This window comes from Phocoena phocoena, chromosome 10, assembly GCF_963924675.1.
Source record: "Phocoena phocoena chromosome 10, mPhoPho1.1, whole genome shotgun sequence".
Lineage (NCBI taxonomy): Eukaryota > Metazoa > Chordata > Mammalia > Artiodactyla > Phocoenidae > Phocoena > Phocoena phocoena.
In genome coordinates, this window is record NC_089228.1 from 103,443,804 (window position 1) to 103,461,325 (window position 17,522).

General features: G+C 52.7%; 1 protein-coding gene across 2 annotated transcripts; it reads left to right on the forward strand.

Annotated features, from left to right (window-relative positions):
* The first annotated feature begins 6,732 nt into the window (after positions 1–6,732).
* On the forward strand, positions 6,733–13,217 carry LOC136128956 (serpin B6-like). Of its 2 annotated transcripts, none has more exons than XM_065885007.1 (6): positions 6,733–6,900; positions 8,826–8,975; positions 9,701–9,818; positions 10,971–11,113; positions 12,455–12,610; positions 12,813–13,217. In XM_065885007.1, exons 1-6 carry the CDS (start codon positions 6,736–6,738, stop codon positions 13,215–13,217), a joined length of 1,137 nt encoding a protein of 378 aa, XP_065741079.1. In that variant the 5' UTR covers positions 6,733–6,735. The 2 variants fall into 2 exon arrangements, with proteins under 2 accessions (XP_065741079.1, XP_065741080.1); XM_065885008.1 differs by having other exon boundaries at positions 12,464–12,610.
* The last annotated feature ends 4,305 nt before the right edge of the window (positions 13,218–17,522 follow it).

Genomic DNA, 17,522 nt, shown 5'->3' on the forward strand with positions numbered 1-17,522 from the left:
ATATTTATGTTGCTTATTTCTGCAAGAAGATAAGCTGGAAGGATAAAGCTCAGCTAATAAACTTGGGGTGAAAAGGACTGCAGAAGATAAGGGTAGAAGCGAGATATCTCGAACCTTCGTCAATGTTTACTACTCCAAAAATAAAATTAAAACAGTCACTCTGGGAGAGGGATGGCAGGGTTTGCTGCTGGCATCTAGTGGGTAGAGGGGCCAGGACAGCCCTCCTGCAACAAAGGCTTATCCGGCTCAGAGGTAAATATAGTGTCGATATTGAGAGCCCCTGGCTTAGGCTAAGGGCAGAAGAGGCACTAAACTACCTGAGGTTTACGAAATTGAACTTATCATTTTGAAGACGAGGATAGCATTTTCCCCACTGCAGTCACCCGAGCCCTTTCCGTTCTCCAAGACTGCTCAGAGGTGGCAGGCCAGGATTCCATAGCATTTGTGCAATCTGTCGGATCCCTGGAGTCCGATTCACACGGGTCGGGTAACTGGGCCCTCTGCACACCCAGGAAGAGCGCGCTCTGCTCTGCGCTGTGCGATTCAAGCCCACGTGCCAGGGGGGCACTTTTCTGGACTGAGACACAGCGACACCCTGGTCGCCCCACTGAAAGCCTCCGGAGAGCCGGGCCTTCGTTCCATCCACGCCCCAGGCGGCCCCGGGTACGCAGTCACCACCCTGGGAGCGGAAAGGACTCGGCGGCGCACCTGGCGCCCTGCGCGGCCCCACCCCGCCCCTCCCGCGCGGCCCCGCCTCCTGGCCGCGGTATTTGGGGCCCCCGGGGCCGTTGTCACCTCCGCTGCCGCCCCGCCCGCTCCGGCCGCGCGCCCGGTGAGTGTCCGGGGCGCTCGGGCCGTCGCGTTGGGCCTGCGTGCGAGGCGGGGAGGCGGGCGGGCGGCCGGGTCGTGACCGCTGAGGACCGGAGGGGTGGACGGGGGCGCGGGTCCAGCTGGGCTTCCCTTTCGGATCCGGCGGAAGTGACGGCGTGGTGAGTGTGGCGGCCGCCGCCGCCCGGGACGCAGAGGACCCTCGGTCTCGCGCACGCTCGAATGGGGGCGGCGCCGAGCCTCCCCGGGGGCCACTCCGGGCCCCGCGCGCACAGGTGACCCCCCGCGGGCGGGCGCCGCAGGGCGCCGGGCGTTGGGAGCCCGGGCGTGGGTGGGGCTGGGTCCCGAGAGAAGCCCGGGTGGCCGCCCGGGCGGCCCGGCTGCCCAGCGGTCTTCCGCCCACCGGGTGGCCGGCGCTCAGGCGCTTTCGGGGGCCTCAGGCCTGCGAAGATAATCGTGAGGACCATTCCGGGTCCTGGCACGTGTGTTGTTTGTTAAATTCGCTGCAGGCACGGTGTTGCAAGGTTCGGCATCTTCAGGGCTAAGAGGACCACCGGGGAGAGGTTTTAGTCATACCTGGGGTTGCGCGTGCTGGGTGAGGTCGGCTCCTCAGTTGCTTTCTTCCCGTTCCCACCCTCCCCATAAAGCTCAGTTTTGAGGGAGAGAGTATGGAAAATTAGTCCTCACATGACGCCAGGAATACGCGGGTGCTGGGGGAAGCTGGGTCAGTGTTGGCACGGCCCCTCCCGGCCCAGCTGGTGTACCTTATGGCCGAGTGGGGAGGGGGAGTGTGAAAAGTAGCCTCTGGACTGAGGTCCTGTGGCTGCGTTGCCGAGGCTCAGAGATGTGCCCCGGCATCAGCAGGAAGGGCTGTGGTTCTCAGGGTTCTCGGTGTGTCCGGCTCTTCCCCACCGCTCGTGAGTGCCTGCATCCCCGGCTTTAGGCCACCCCAGAGGAGGGTCACAGTTTTAGTCATACTTGGTCATGTAAGCTGAGTATTTAAAAGCAATATATGAGGCCAGTTCCAATCCACGGCATTTTGTTACGGTTGAGCTTATCGTGGGTAACTCCAACCAGCAACCATAGAGTGAAATTAGAGTGAATGGAATCACCATTCTTTTCTGTTTATACAAAGAGTGGCCTACATCACACCAAGTGTTTGTCGTTAGACCCCAGGGAAGGCCACACACCTTACACTGCCAAGCTTGCTGGACCTGAGATCAGGCCTGGACATCAGCAGAAAGAAAGGAACGTGTAGTTCTACCACCATTTATTGAATACCCGCTTGTGCCGGGCATTAGTTTATCTAATCCTCACAGTAAACCTGTAAAGTAGAAGGAATCATCCCGTTTACGTATTAGACCACACACACACACACACACACACACACACACACACACACACACACACACACACACACACACACACTGCCCCAGAGACCAGGTGGGGACAAAGCAGGAGCCCAGGTCTCCATTAAACCAGTCTTTAATAGTAAATCCTCTCGGAAATTAAGACATCCTAATCCAAGAAGACAAGAAGCACAATTAAATAGTGACACCTTAAAAAATTATTGACTTGATCAGTTGAATTAAACCAATTATGTACATTAACTGCCGAAGGTTACTGATGGTGCCACAGGGAAAAAATGGTGCCAAAGGTAGATTGGTTAGACTTGTTTTATACACACACACACACACACACACACACACGGCATTGTTCATTAATGAAACCTTAATGCTGGTTTTTATGTTCATGATTAAATATATTTTAAAAGGCACATTGTTATTGAAGCTGTAAATAATTTTGAAATATGATGAATTTAGCAAGTGTGTGTGTGCATGTGTGTACATGAAGGACACTCTTGGCTGTCTTATCTACGGAAGCTAAAATGTAGGGGCTTGGAAAGCTGTTGATAGGTGTTGTGTTTGCTGTGTGATCCTGTGAAATGTGTATCATTGTTCCTGGTATGTGCATTGAATGGAGAAGAGCTGTCCCTCAATATAAAAACCCCACTAGATTGTCAATAATTTTCTTTGATATCTGCAGTGTCTTCGTGGTAAACTGTTTGAATTTGGTTCTATTTTTCTTTCTTTTTTAGGATTAAGACCTTTTAATCTTTTTATGATTAATTATTAAGGATTATATATTATTGCAAAGTGATAATGAGAATCAGTTTATGATTATGTGGCAGGTTATTATCAAACAGACAAGAAGGATCTTAATAAATGGGACTCGGAATTTGGACATTTATTTCACAATTAACAGAGGAACCGGGTAATGGGCGAAGAAACGGCTTTTAATGTTTTTCCCTTGCTCACAATAATAGTTTGTGGATTTGTGGTTAGCATCTTCCTTTCATAAAACCCTGCTAAAACGACAATGCAGGAGCCTTGTGAAGCATGAAAAACACAAGGACAGAGAAGGGAGAGAGGAGACAGAGAGTGGACAAGAGAGGTCACAGGTTTTGGAGGAGGGAAGTGACCAGGGAAGGGGCTGAGTGCCGAGGAGGGGAAACAGACCAGAAGGGGCGGACAGGCTCAACGTTGGGGCCCGAGCGCCAGCAAAGGCAGGGGTGGAGTGCAGGGCTGCAAATGGGGCCTGGGTAGAAAGCGTGTCCACAGACTGATGTGACCCCCACAGGCCATCTACTCTGCAGCGGACAGCCACCCTCCCTGCCTTACCCAGAGCCCAGTAGGAGATCAGGTCTCACCCCTGCAGGATCTGATGCGCAAACTCAGGGACCCCCAGGCATTGGACTGAGAGGAGGGGATTATGGATCCTGTAGAAACCCCCCAACCCCTACCCTGCCTGCAGCCAGACCAGGGGGCTCCTCCATTTGCTGGTTGCTCAGTAAAAAAAAGCTACTGACCCCTTCATCGCACACATCCTGCCATGTGAGCAGTTTCCAACCTCGTTTTGTGTTTCCCTCTTAAATATGACCGACATCCCAGGATCGTCAAGCATTTGTGGAAAGCCTGTGTATGAAAGAGACCCAAATAATATAAACACCAGCACAATAGCAGAAGACCCCAGGAGAAGAGAGACGATACAGGGAACAGAAGACAACACCACAGACTGTGATTGACGTTCTCCAGGGAACGGGGTGGGGGGGAGGCAGTAAAGGAACAGCAGAGAACAAGGAGTCTTTAGGAATTAAAGATACGATGGCTGAGACTGGAAAAAATCAGTAGAGAGATTGCAAGAGAAAATCATGAGTATCTTCCAGAAAATGGAACAAAACGTCATTGTGATGGAAAATGCAAGAGAGGGGGGTAGATGAGAGCAGAGCTGTCTACTGCACGCAGAGAGCAGAGAGCAGCTGTGCGATCCCAAGTGCCCGACACATATCACCTGTGCCTGCCACTCGTGCAGGTATGAGGCCCAGAAAAAGAGAACAGTCGGTCTGCAGGGAACTGACAAGTGCCTTAAAAGTTCCCAGAGAGGGACTTCCCTGGCGGTCCAGTGGTTAAGACTCTGTGCCTCCAATGCAGGGGGTCCCGGTTCGATCCCTGGTTGGGGAGCTAAGATCCCACATACCTCACGGTGTGGCCAAAAAATGGGGGAAAAAAAGTTCAGTTCCCGGAGAGGAAGGGAAATTTTCTTGATTTGCTAGATTGAAAGGGCCCACCAAGTGCACGGCAAAATGAGTGAACGGGGCCCATCGATGGAGGCTGCCAAACCGTCAGTCATATGGGATGGTAGAATAAAGACATTTTCAGACATGCGAGAAGTCAAAATGTGTGTATTCTGTCTTAGAAAGCTATTGGACGATTCGCTTCATCAAAGAAGGGAGTAAACCGTGAAGCAGGAAGACATTGGGCCCAAAGGAGTGTCTGGGGGCTCAGCAGTGCTCAGGCTGAAGAGCAGTGAGTCCACAGTGGAACCATGGGGATGGCGTGGCTGGCAGACAGTGGGATCCACACATCGGTACAACCGAATAGGAGGCTGGGACCACTGCAGCCCGGGTGGGCGTCTCTGAGTTCAGCTGTGTTTGAGGAAAGTCGGGGGCGGGGTGATGGAGGAAAAGTTGACGTGCTGTCTCCCCTTCGCAGCGCGGTGTGTGAGGGGCTTGGAAGGAAGCATCTGCCCAGCTTGGCCGCAGCAGCACCAAGACATGCGCTCCTTGAGGAGTCAAGGGTTCGGTTTTGTGCTTCACAACTTTTCCATGAAGCCAAGAGAGGGCCTGAAACTTGGTGTCTTTGGACTGGGAAAAAGATTCAAAATGGATGTAAGACCTTGTTGTTGCTGTAAAGGGAGGGTGCTGGAGATCAACATCCCAAAATAAAGTAGATTAAAGAGAAGCCCACTAGCCCCCACTTGTGACGATTTGAGCACCAAGAAGAAAACAGACATCGACTAATTGAAATACCTTGTCTGTAAAAGATCATGAGTCTGTAATAAGCTCAGATGAGGCAAACAAGGTGAGCTTTAAAAAGGTGCAAGAGAGCTTCAGGCCTGTTTCAGTATTTTGGGGTGGCCTGCCCCAACCCCATCAGAACACAGATTCTCTGGTATATCCCCTTCCTCATGGAGGGAGCAGAAATCAAGTAACTGACCCAGGGTGCCAGAGCTGGGACTGTGAACCTGGTCTCCGTGCCTTTTCCTCTGAGTCTCCTGCTTTGTTTTTCACAGTTCAGTGTTTAAGACCAGAGCTGCTCTCTGTTGAAGAACTATTGATCTTTCACCTCCAGTTCCCTTCACACAATACACAGAAGTACACTGATTTCTCCGCGGCCCCAGTAGATGCCGTGGGCTGGCCAGGCCAGTGCTTTCCTGGGGGCGGGGGGTGGCGGCGGCGATGAGGGCAGGTGTGCTTTTCGAGATCAGTGACAGAAAAGTCAGAGCCTGAAACAAATTTGCTGGACGTTACCAGAGACAGGGTGCTTTATTAATGGCGTCTCTTAGGTTGGCATTTCCATTTGAATCAACACTCCTTCAACATCTGAGGGAGAAATGCGTGCAGATGGAAAAATAGAGTCTTGGATGGGTGGGGAGGGGGCTCGTGGGACATCTCCTTGGCCAGGTGACCTTGCAGCAGACCTAACACACACAGGGCCTTACAACCCTGTCCTTCCTCAGTTCATGGAGGGCCATGGGGCTGCAGCGTCTCCTGGTAGACTGGCCGTCTTGGTGGCCCTGTCCCCAGGCCAGAGGATGACCTGTGCGGTGTGTGTGTGTTGGGGGGGGGAGGGCCTGAGTCGTGACGTCTGACTGCATCAGGGATGCTGGAGGCTGTGCTTCTTGCGTTGAGTCCCCAAGTGCCCTCGTCCAGAGCCGGGCAAGGAGGGCCTGGGCCTGGGGTGCAGCAAGGGCCTGGGGACAGGGCCTTTGATTTGGGCTTTGGCACAAGCTGAGGCCTCATAGAAGGAGAACTGGACGTCAGAGGTGTTTGTTTCTAAGGCTTTCGTGCCTCTTTGTATGTGATTTGATCTGTCTTTTACCTTAAGGCTTCAGGTTATCCTAAATGGGGGCCTTGCTCCCGCATTACAGAAACATTCAACCATCTTTTCTTGTGTAACTGTGTCGTTGGATTTATCATTTTGAATGACTTTTAAATTATGAAATAATGCATATAGGCCCTTAAACACACCAGACAATACAGAAAGGAAAGCAAAGGCGAATAGCTCCTTCCCCGATTCCGCCCCCAGCAAGTACCCAGGATGTGGGCCCTCCCGCTCCCTCGCTGTGTTATCAGCGTCACTGTTCAGCTGTGTTCACCAAATGTTAGAAACCCGCAAAATAATGTGGAGGGCCCCCACAAAAGAAATCGAGTTTTGTGCCTGTACCTGTTTGCTCGCTGAACCAAAGTGTCGGTGGGAGCTTTTAACAGCAGAGTGAGGCACGGCCGACGTGTAGCCTAAATTCAAGTGACGCTGATTTTAAATCCATCGTTTCAGACTGGCCGCCATGGATGCTCTGTCGGAAGCAAACGGCACCTTTGCCTTGACCCTTTTGAAACATCTGGGTGAAGACAACTCGCAAAATGTGTTTATCTCACCCATAAGCATCTCCTCTGCCCTGGCCATGGTCCTCATGGGGGCACAGGGAAACACCGCGGCCCAGATGTCCGAGGTACGTACCTGAAACCAGTTCCTGGCGATGGTAAATGCTGTTACTTTCTCAGTTGAGTTGGTCCTCCGTGTTTCAAATCCCAAAGGCCTTGCTCTTGATACATAACTCCCTCTGTGCTGCCCCGTCCCCTGGGCCTCCCACACCATGTCTCTTTGGCAGGTGGCCGGGCCTTCCTGACAGCTCAGTACCTGACTTCCAGGAGGACACACTTGAATGAGCAAGTGCTCATCCAGCCTCTGCTCTGATGCGCTGGCCAAGGCCCGGCTGGCGAGGCCAGTCCTGCAGTGAAGCCCAGACCAGCCCGAGGCAGGCTGCGCGGGGCAGGAAGGTCCAGCTCCTGGGGCCACCGATGGCAGCCATAGTGTGTCCTCTGGCCCCGCCAAGCATTCACAGCCCGCCCAAGGCCCAGGGTCTCATCCCTTCTTGGGGCCGGGCTTGGGCTCCAAGTCCAGGAGGAACAGGGCCGTGGAGGCTCCTGGGTGCAGAGCTCTGTGAACTAAAGGCCGCCCCACTCCTGGCACACGCTGGAGAGACAGGGAGGGATCACCCTGTACCGTGGGGAGGTGTCAGCACGCTCAGGCTGACGAGGCCCAGACTGAGTGGCCCAAGCAGGAGCAGTTTCCTTCCTCACAGCTCTGGAGGCTGGGTGTCTGGGATCCAGGCTGCTTCTGAACCGTGTGAGTCTCTAATAGCAGCTTAAATTCGGCTTCCCTGAGCAGGGGCACGGGCACAAGCTCGTGAGGCAGGGCTCCGTTGGGCTGGGGGACAATGTCCTGAAGCCCTTTGTCTGGCTGAGAGGCTCTCAGGGCCCTGCCTCAATCTCCAAGGTTTAACCAAGTGTCCTGATCCTGCCCCTGAGGCCTGTGCTTTGCGTTTGACCTTTGCCCTGAGGCCATCACTTACTTTCCGAATCATTTACCGGCTGGAGAGGCTGGGAGGGAGAAACATTCTCTCTTTCCACCCAGCAAGTCCTGGGTTGCAAATATTTCCTTTCAATTCTGCTTGACAATGAAATAGCTCCCTCTTCAGCTCATCTTTCTCTTCCCTCACGCTTTCCCAGGCGGCCACCGATGCCGCATTCTTCCCGGGCATCTCCTTACGATTCCCCCGGGGAGAGGGCCAGCCTTCCCGCCGCTGCAGGTGACAGGGGTTTCCGCACTGTCCTTCCAGCCTCGGCCAGCTGCTGGGTCCAAAGCCAGCGCCCACGTTCTAGCTTTGTGTTACAGGAGAACCATGCCTGGACGGCTGCCTGAACCTTCTATGGCTGCAAAAGAAACAGCCCCGCAGCTGAAGGGCTGGGAATGACGATGGTAGCTTTTCGGCCTCTGGCCTGGCCCCATGGTGCCCGCTGGGCTCACTCGTGATCTAGGAAGGACCTTGGTGCTGGCTGTTGGCTGGGGCCTCTGTCCTCCCACAAGGAGCTCTCCCCGAGCAGTGGCAGCTCCCCAGGGCTGTCCGTGACGCCCCCAACAGGTAGCAGGGACTTTCCTAGACCATGAGGGCTGGGGGACGAGACAGCGAATGTGGAGCTGCCGGGCCGTTTTCGGCCCAGGCCTGGAACGGTCACCTCTGCTGTGTTCTGCTGGTCAGAGCACGTCCCAGGGCCAGCCCAGACCCGAGGACGCGGCGTGTGTGTGTGGAGACGGGAGGCCTGGCGGGCAGCCTTGTCTGCAGACAGACCACGGGAGTGGGCGCACAGACCTGAGCTTGCAAAGGGGCATTTCTGCTCCTGCCGTCACTGCTCGGACTCCCTGCGGGAGGGAGGCCGGGTGGCTTCCAGGAAGCATTGTGTCTTTAACTGGGTGAATCTCGTTTTAAGCTGCAGTGAGGATCAGTGTGGTCCTTAGGCTGACTTTAGTGGCGTATCCATTTCCTGTAGTCAGGGCACACGGAAGTTGTGTATTTTTATCTGTTTTTGATTTCAGGCACTTTCTCTAAGCAGAGGCAGCGGCAGAGGTGGAGACATCCACCAGGATTTCCAGAACCTCCTCACCGAAGTTAACAGGACCGGCACACAGTACTTGCTCAGAACCGCCAACAGGCTCTTTGGAGAGAAGACTTACGATTTCCTCCCAGTAAGTCATACTCGCTGCTTTTACTAAGAAGGTAGAGACCAAGGCGGCGGGGAGGTGGCTGGGGGGACCTTGTGGTGCTGCAGAGGGCCTGTGGGCTGAGACGCACACGGGTGCGGTGACGCAGGACCCCACGCACTGCCGTCCGCGAGGGCAGCCACTGGACACACAGCTACTTATGGCCCAGTGTCGTTAACTCAATGCAGGTGAAGTGTTCAGTCCCCCAGTGGCACCAGCTGCGGTTCAAGTGCCCGTAGCCGCAGGTGGCACCCTTCTGAACGGTGTGGATTTAGCACCTCACCACGAGCGCTGAGGAAGTGGTGGCGTGGGGTGCAGGTTTCCCATGTTACTGTGGGGCAACGGGCCCTGGTTCACGGCCGGCGGTTCCGAAACACCGAGGGAGCAGTGGCCCTCACGGTGGTAGGAGCCCACTGGGCACGGCCGTGGCCCTGCAGTTGCCCCATCTCAGTGCCAGCATCCTGACCTCGCTGGTGCGGCGTCCATGGCATTTACTTGACATCCAGACCATGACTTTTCTTAGTTTGTATTTATTATTAAATGTAGCTGAAGACTGAGAAAGGATTTAAGGTTAATTCCTCGCATTCATTTGTACATTCCATATGTAAACCATAAAATTATCAACGCTCTGATTTGGTGTGGTGAGGAAGTAAGCTCTTGGCGTTGATTGTTTTTGTAGCCACGCGATTATGTTGCTCTGTGTCTCCTAGTCTTTCAAAGATGCCTGCCGCAAATTCTACCAAGCGGAGATGGAAGAGCTGGATTTTATCAGCGCTGCGGAGGAATCCAGGAAACACATAAACACCTGGGTGGCCCAAAGGACAGAAGGTGAAGATACGTTGTTATTTCTGCTTTCCTGCTATTTTCTAATTAATTTTATTGGAGTATAGTTGATTTACAGCGTGGTGGTAGTTTCAGGTGTACAGCAAAGCGAATCAGTTATACCTATACATAGATCCACTCTTTTTTAGATTCTTTTCCCATATAGGTCATTACAGAGTATTCAGTCGAGTTCCCTGTGCTGTACAGGAGATGTTTTCATAGTATTTTAATTAATCTTATTGTCAGTTCCTTCACAAGAACATCAAATGTAAGCAGGAATGATTTTTTTTCTCTGAATAACTGTAAACTTTAAAAATCTACTTTTGAAATACAATCAGTGTATAATTATTTTCTCTAGCTTTTTCCCTCTCCTCATCGTTTGGTGCACCTCTTCCAGAACAATCTTTTTTTTTTTTTTTTTTTTTTTTGCGGTACGCGGGCCTCTCACTGTTGTGGCCCCTCCCGCTGCGGAGCACAGGCTCCGGACGCGCAGGCTCAGCGGCCATGGCTCACGGGCCCAGCCGCTCCGCGGCATGTGGGATCTTCCCGGACCGGGGCACGAACCCACGTCCCCTGCATCGGCAGACGGACTCTCAACCACTGCGCCACCAGGGAAGCCCCAGAACAATCTTCACTTTAATTTTGTTGTTGTCGTTGTTAATGTTAATATAATCTTTATTTTCACAAACTGTAAAGAAAAATTTGGTTGCAGGTCTCAAGCTGCCTGCCTGTCCATCACCGCTTATGCTCTGCGGGTGACTGAGCGTCATTGCAGGACACTTGGTTAAGTCCTCAGCCACCTGCGGCTCTTAATTTAAATGTTCTCCACACACGCTACAGCCTCTCACCTTCAGGACAATCCCCCGAAGCGTAGGCATGCAACATTCCTTTCTCTCCCGCTGTGAATTATCCTGCACATATTACTTTGTTCATTTTTATGTTTTATTCAACCGGTGGTGTTTTTCTGACCAGAGCTTTAAAAGTTTTTGTCGCTGCCTTTGTTTTAGGGGCCAGTCTCCCTGTACATGGTTGTTTGGGGGACGGCGAGCCCGTTGGTCTGTGCACTTGACCCCTCAAGAAGATGGCCCAGTGAATGTCGTCCCGATGCCTCCGTCAGGAAGCCCTTTAGCTAACTGGTTCTTTAATTCTTCTTTTCAGGAAAAATTATAGACCTGCTGTCTCCAGGTTCAGTGGACTCCGTGACTTCTCTGGTTCTCGTGAACGCCATCTACTTCAAAGGAAACTGGGAGAATCAGTTTAACAAACAGCACACCAAGGAAAGGCCGTTCAAAGTCAGCAAGGTGAATACGGGTATTTTGCAATAACAGAGGAGGTTCTTGGAAACAGTCCCTGTGTTCACATTGGTTTATAGAACGTGCGAGAAGGCTGACCTCAAGTAACTGGTGCTTCGTGTGGCCTTAGGCAGCCCAGCATCCGGTCTCCCAGCAAACCTGGGGCCTTCTTCTCGCCCTGCCCCCCCCCCCCCCCCCCCACTGTGTCATCAAACATGGTCCATGCTGCCGCTGGGCATTCTGTCTGTATCGCACATCCCACGGTGTAGCTCTCAGGCTGAGGGTCCTTCCTGGCTTCCCAGAACTTTTGAGATCAAGTTCAAACTCCAGACTATGGCACATGAAGCTCTTTGTGGCCCTGGATCCTACCCATGTCTCTGTCTTCGTTCTGTCAGTACCTGTATATCCCCCTTTCCTCTCCAGCGGCGTCTGGAAGCCTCCCTAGCAGTGCCCCCAGCCCGGTTTCTGTACCCCTCCTCTGAGCTCTCACAGAGAGCTGTGGCACCGATCTCCCGGGACTCCTCTAGGCCCTGTGCAAATGCAGGACCAGGGAGGTCACTTGGGAGTTGTCACGATGACCGGGGCTGGGCTGACAGCAGTGGGGGTGGGAAGCACAAGCTTTGTGTCTTAAAGGTGGAGCCAGGGCTTCCCTGGTGGCGCAGTGGTTGAGAGTCCGCCTGCCAGTTCAGGGGGCACAGGTTCATGCCCCGGTCTGGGAAGATCCCACGTGCCGCGGAGCGGCTGGGCCCGTGGGCCGTGGCCGCTGAGCCTGCGCGCCCGGAGCCTGTGCTCCGCGGCGGGAGGGGCTGCAGCGGTGAGAGGCCCGCGTACCGCAAAAAAAAAAAAAAAGTGGAGCCAGCGTGGTTTTTAATGAGTCAGATGTGAGGTGTGAAGGATGGGGGTCAAGGACACTCCAGGGTTTTTGACCCTGGGATGAATGGTGTTGCCATCAGCCGAGATGGGGAAAATTATAGATGGAGCAGCCGTGGAGGGGAACACGAGGAACCAGCATGAGAGGTGACACTGGAGGTTTCCGTTATGTCCAGATGCACGTGTTGAGTAGGCAGTAAAATGTATGCCTCTGGAGTACGGGGGGAGGTCCCGGCCGGGAATATAAATGTGGGAATTCTGTTTAAAGTCACGGGACTGAGATCACCGGCAGAAGGCATGAGGCCTGAGCCCTGGGTGCCCCGGGGTTTGGAGGCGGAAGCAGTGAAGGTGAGCTGGCAAAAGGGAGGGGACTGGTGTGGTGTCTGGAAGCCAACAACGTGTCCTGGGGCCCAGAGTGGCCGGCTCTGCTGACTCGTCCAGTGTCTTGTTTCAACGTCTTGTTTATCCATTCCTTTACAGAATGTGGAGAAGCCTGTGCAAATGATGTTTAAGAAATCCACCTTTAAGATGACCTACATCGCGGAGATATCCACGAAGATTCTCGTGCTTCCCTACGTCGGCAGCGAGCTTAATATGATCATCGTTCTTCCCGACGAGAACACCGATCTGAAAACGGTGACTGAGCGGTAACCGCGTCGCGGGGGGAGGAGTCCCGTCTGAATCCCCGCCCGGCAGGCCCCCCGCCTCCCTGCAGCCGGCACAGCGGCTCCCCTGGCCGCCCCCTCGAACCCACGGTGCGGTGCGTGCGGGCCACGGCAGACGGTCCCACTGGGCAGTGTTGCTCTGGACCCGAAGCCCTTCTACTCACCTCTTCTAGGTGGAAAAGGAACTCACTTATGAGAAATTCGTCGAGTGGACGAGGCCGGACCTGCTGGACGAGGAGGAGGTGGAGGTGTCCCTGCCCAGGTTTAAGCTGCGGGAGAGCTACGACCTGGAGGGCGTGCTCCGTGCCCTGGGCGTCACCGACGCCTTCGAGAGCGCCAGGGCCGACTTCTCTGCGATGTCGGCCCGGAGCAACCTGTGCCTGTCCCGGGTCGTGCACAAGGCCTTTGTGGAGGTCGACGAGCAGGGCACGGAGGCGGCCGCCGCCACCGCCGCAGTCATGATGCTGCGCTGCGCCAGGATCACCCCCAGGTTCTGTGCCGACCACCCTTTCCTCTTCTTTATCCAGCACAGCAAGACCCGCGGGCTTCTGTTCTGCGGCCGGCTCAGCTGCCCGTGAGGAGGCGGCGGCCGCGGGCAGCCCCGCTGGGTCCTGCCGGCCCGCTTCCCCCGGTACTCCGTGACGCACCTGCGACCCAAAGTGGCCTTGGCGACAGTCCAGAAATAAAGGGGCTGATCGAGAACCCCTGTGTCTGTGTGTTCGCATGTCCCGTGCCCCCTAGGACCTGCATTGCCATTCGGGGGTAGGGCGGTCATGCCCGGCAAGTGCCCCTGCTCTGAGGGGCGCCCCTCGCCCTCCGCGTCCTGGCCCTCAGGGAGAGCAGGTGCTTCCTCCCTCCTCTGCTCAGGGGCCCCTGTTTGCGAGAGAACAGAGGGAAGCAGAGGCTACGGCAGCCACGGGGAGCAGGCTGCAGAGACCCTCAGCGGGGTTCTGTTCCAAAACGTGTTGTGAGCCCTCCAGAAACCAGCATAGAGGTGGGGAGAGCCAGTGACCCAGACCCGTGAGAAGTCAGTCCCATTTCCCGCTGTGTCTGCACTTCGAGGGCTCTGCGGTCACAGACCTCTTCAGATGCACAGCCACCCACTTTCCCTGAAAATGCTTAATTGCCGCCAGGGGCCGGAGACGAGCAGACAAGTCCTGTTCACAGTAGCGGAAGAGTTTAAGACCGCTTTATGGATACATGCCAGGTGACTTTCTATCCTGCTGCAAGTACTGAAGATAAAGAGGGGGCTAAGGTTTCTGCGGCCACTTGTGTTACCTGCTGGAGACGCGATCCCGGCTCTCAGCTGACGCTGTGGTTCAGGTGGAGAGCTGTGCCGTGTTCCAGGCCAGCCACCAGGCCCCCTCCGCTGCCCTGACTGCCGTCATCAGGAGCTGGGCTCCCGCTAACAACGATGCGATGCATATTTCATTCTGCCTCCGGTCTGCTTTCCCTGTTGAGCCCAAGCCAGCGACTTAGCCGTGGGGAGAGACAGACTGAGGAGACGTTGCTATTATGAGTGGGGTGTGTGTGAAGGGGAAGGGCCGTGTCGTCAGCGCCATCTCCCTGCCCCGCACAGTTCTGTTTGTACCTGCGGCGTGTAGCGCAGCGGTCTGACCATCCAGGTTTCGAGGCATCTGTCCTTCTTTTCCCTGGATGAGAACCCTCGGGCCCATCCGCAGAGAGTTGTGAAAACGAGCGCAGTGGTCCCGTCTGTCACAGACCTATAATACAGGTAGACCTCTGCCAGGTGGAGTCCTAACACACGTGGAATAAACCATGTGCTGCTGCTCGAAGGGGCTCTTGGGTCCCACTGAGTTGTTCCACTTTGTCTGTCGGTCAAATGGCCTTTGAAAAGTTATCCCCCAGCGTATGATTTTAGTAAAAGACACAGCCACCTGAATAATGCTCCCACGTCTTTTATGAAATTCCACCAGAAGACAGTTCCATTACGTTGTGCAATGTTTCTTGTAAGGACCTAGAAAATAAAATCCTCCCGGATTTAAGTCTGGGAGAGAGTTGGTCTCAGCCCTTCACAAATGTTTACTGAGCACCTGCTCAGCATTGACGATTTTACTTAATCCTCAGCAAGGAGTAAGCCCGGGGGGATCTGAGTTCCAAGGGGCGGTCAAGTAACTTGAACAAATTCTTGCAGCTGGCAAAGAGGTAGAGCCAAGGTCTCAGGCCAGTACTGACAGCTCCAAATCTGGCCTTCTTTCAGAGGGGCCACAGGACCACGGTCACAGAGGGGTCCAGGCAGGGGATTCGTGGAGGCCCAGGGCCTGTAGGCAGTGGCTGGACGCCAGAGCCTGGGTGGAAGGGGATGGAGGAGGGGGGCTTGTGCACAAGATGACCCTAATCTCACACTGACTAGTGGGCAGCACGGGGCCAGGGCCCCAGGACTTGCCTAGGGCATCCCTGCCAGGTGGAGACGGGGAACAGGGAGGGGTTGGGGAGTCCCGGGAAGGGCGGGCACAGGAGCTGGGGTTTGGGTGCACCTGCAGAGGGCTCTGGGGTCTGTGCCCAGCTGGACTCCCTCACTGGGGTTTCTAAAGGCCTGTCCACAGTGATAGGACTGAGCATCGGGCTGTTGGGACCATCGCGAGCACTGATCCAAAATCCTCTTGGGTCCCGAGTGAGTAGAAAAGCTGCAAAAAAATTAAACAACTTTTTGAGGAAACTTCACACTGTTTGCCATGGTGGCTACACCAATTTACATTCCCACCAACAGGGCAGGAGGGCTCCCTTTTCTCCACACCCTCTCCAGCATTCATTCCTTATAGACTTTCGGATGATGGCCACTGAGAGGTGTACTTTTAAACCCCACCCACCCAGTTTGCTGCACCCCTCCCCCACTTCTGGTAACCGCCAAGCTGTGTGTCCAGGAGCTTGGTGTCCTTTCTTTGTTTTTGTTATTTTAGATTCCACGCGTAAGTGAGATCACACAGTATTTGTCTTTCTCTGTCTAATTTACTTCACTTAGCATAATGCTCTCAAAGTCTGTCTTGTTACAAATAACGGGATTTCCTTCTTTTTACGGCTAAGTGATATTCTATTGTATATGTACCACATTTTCTTTATCCATTCATCCATCTTGTTTCCATGTCTTGGCTATTATAAAAAATGCTGCAGTGAAGATAGGGGTGCAGATATCTTTTTGAGGCAGTAATTTCCTTTCCTTCAGATAAATACCCAGAAGTGGAATTGCTGGGTCATATGGTAGTTCTATTTTTAATTTTTTTGAGGAACCTCCATACTGTTTTCTATAGTGGCTGCACCAACTTACATTCCCACCAACAGTGCACAATGATTCCCCTTTCCCTATATCCTTGCCAATACTTGTTATTTCTTGTCTTTTTGATAATAGCCATTCTAAAGGTGTGAGGTGCTATCTCACTGTGGTTTGGATTTGCATTCCCTGATGATCCGTGATGCTGAGCACCTTTCCAGGTACCTATTGACCATCTGTGTGTCTTCTTTGGAAAAATGTCTATTGAGATCCTCTGCCCAGTTTTTAATCAGACTGTTTGTATTATTATTTTTTTTGCAATTGAGTTGTGTAAGTTCTTCATACATTTTGAATATTAACCCCTTATGAAATATGTGATTTTCAAATATTTTTTTTCCATTCCATAGGTTGTCTTCATTTTTCTCGTGGTTTCTTTTGCTGTATGGAAACTTTTTAGTTTGATGTAGTCCCACTTGTTTATTTTTGGCTTTTGTTGCCTTTGCTTTTGGTGTCAGTTCCAAAAAATCATTGCCAAGACCAATGTCAAGGAGCTTACGACCTATGTTTTCTTCTAGGACTTTTATAATTTCAGGTCTTAGGTTCAAACCTTTAATCCATTTTAAATTAATTTCTAGGTATGGTGTAAGGTAGTGGTCCAGTTTCCCCAACACCATTTATTAAAGAGACTATCCTTTCCCTATTGTGTATTCTTGGCTCCTTTGTTGTAAGGGAACCATATATCTGTGGGTTTATTCCTGGGCTCTCTATTCTGTCCATTGATCTATGTGTCTGCTTTTATGCCAATGTTATACAGTTTTGATTACCACAGCTTTGTAATATACCTTGAAATCAGAAAGTGTGATGACTCCGGCTCTGTTCTTCCTCAGGATTTGTTTGGCTATTCAGTGTCTTTTGTGGTTCCATACAAATTTAGGATTGTTTGTTCTTTTTCTGGGAAAAAGTGCCATTGGGATTTTGAGAGGGATTGCATTGAATCTCTAGATTGCTGTGGGTAGTGTGGACATTTTAACCATATTAATTCTTCCAATCCATGAGCATGGAATGTGTTTTCATTTATGTGTCTTCTTCAGTTTCTTTCATCAGTTATAGTTTTCAGTGGACAGGTCTTTCACCTCTTTGGTGACATTTATTCCTAGGTATTTTATTCTTTTTGATGCAATTGTAAATGGGACTGTTTTCTTACTTTCTCTTTCTGATAATCTGTTATTAGTGTTTAGTTTCATTCCAGGACCTTGCTGAGGACTGTAGCTTGGGAGACCGCCTCTCAGAAGCTTCGAGGGAATTTTTCTGAAGAGGGAGGGGGAGAGATGTTTTCTAAACAATTTTTGGCTACAGGGAATGCATGCAGCAAGCACACATCTTGGTGAAAGTCATGAAGAACAGATATTTTGAGCTAATGGTTTTAGTGCTTTTCTCTGTGTGGGAAGATGCAGGAATCTGGGGTCATTACAATTCTTCCTGAGGTATGTGTCTATCTAGGGGGCCAGTTTTCCAAAGCACAGAGTGCCCACCCCGTTTTCCCCCTGAGCCCCTCTCAGGGTGCACGGTGGTGGGTCGGCCAGGGGTGCAGTGTCTGACGATTTAACCCTTGTAGACTTGGTGGTGAGCAAGCTCCCTGTTCTTTATTTGCACC

Bases quoted from the DNA above. Each gene is read 5' to 3' on its own strand.
- LOC136128956 (XM_065885007.1), top strand. From the start codon at position 6,736: ATGGATGCTCTGTCGGAAGCAAACGGCACCTTTGCCTTGACCCTTTTG. The intron at 9,819-10,970 runs GTGAAGATACGT...TCTTCTTTTCAG, and splicing joins GGTGGCCCAAAGGACAGAAG to GAAAAATTATAGACCTGCTG. The intron at 11,114-12,454 runs GTGAATACGGGT...ATTCCTTTACAG, and splicing joins GGCCGTTCAAAGTCAGCAAG to AATGTGGAGAAGCCTGTGCA.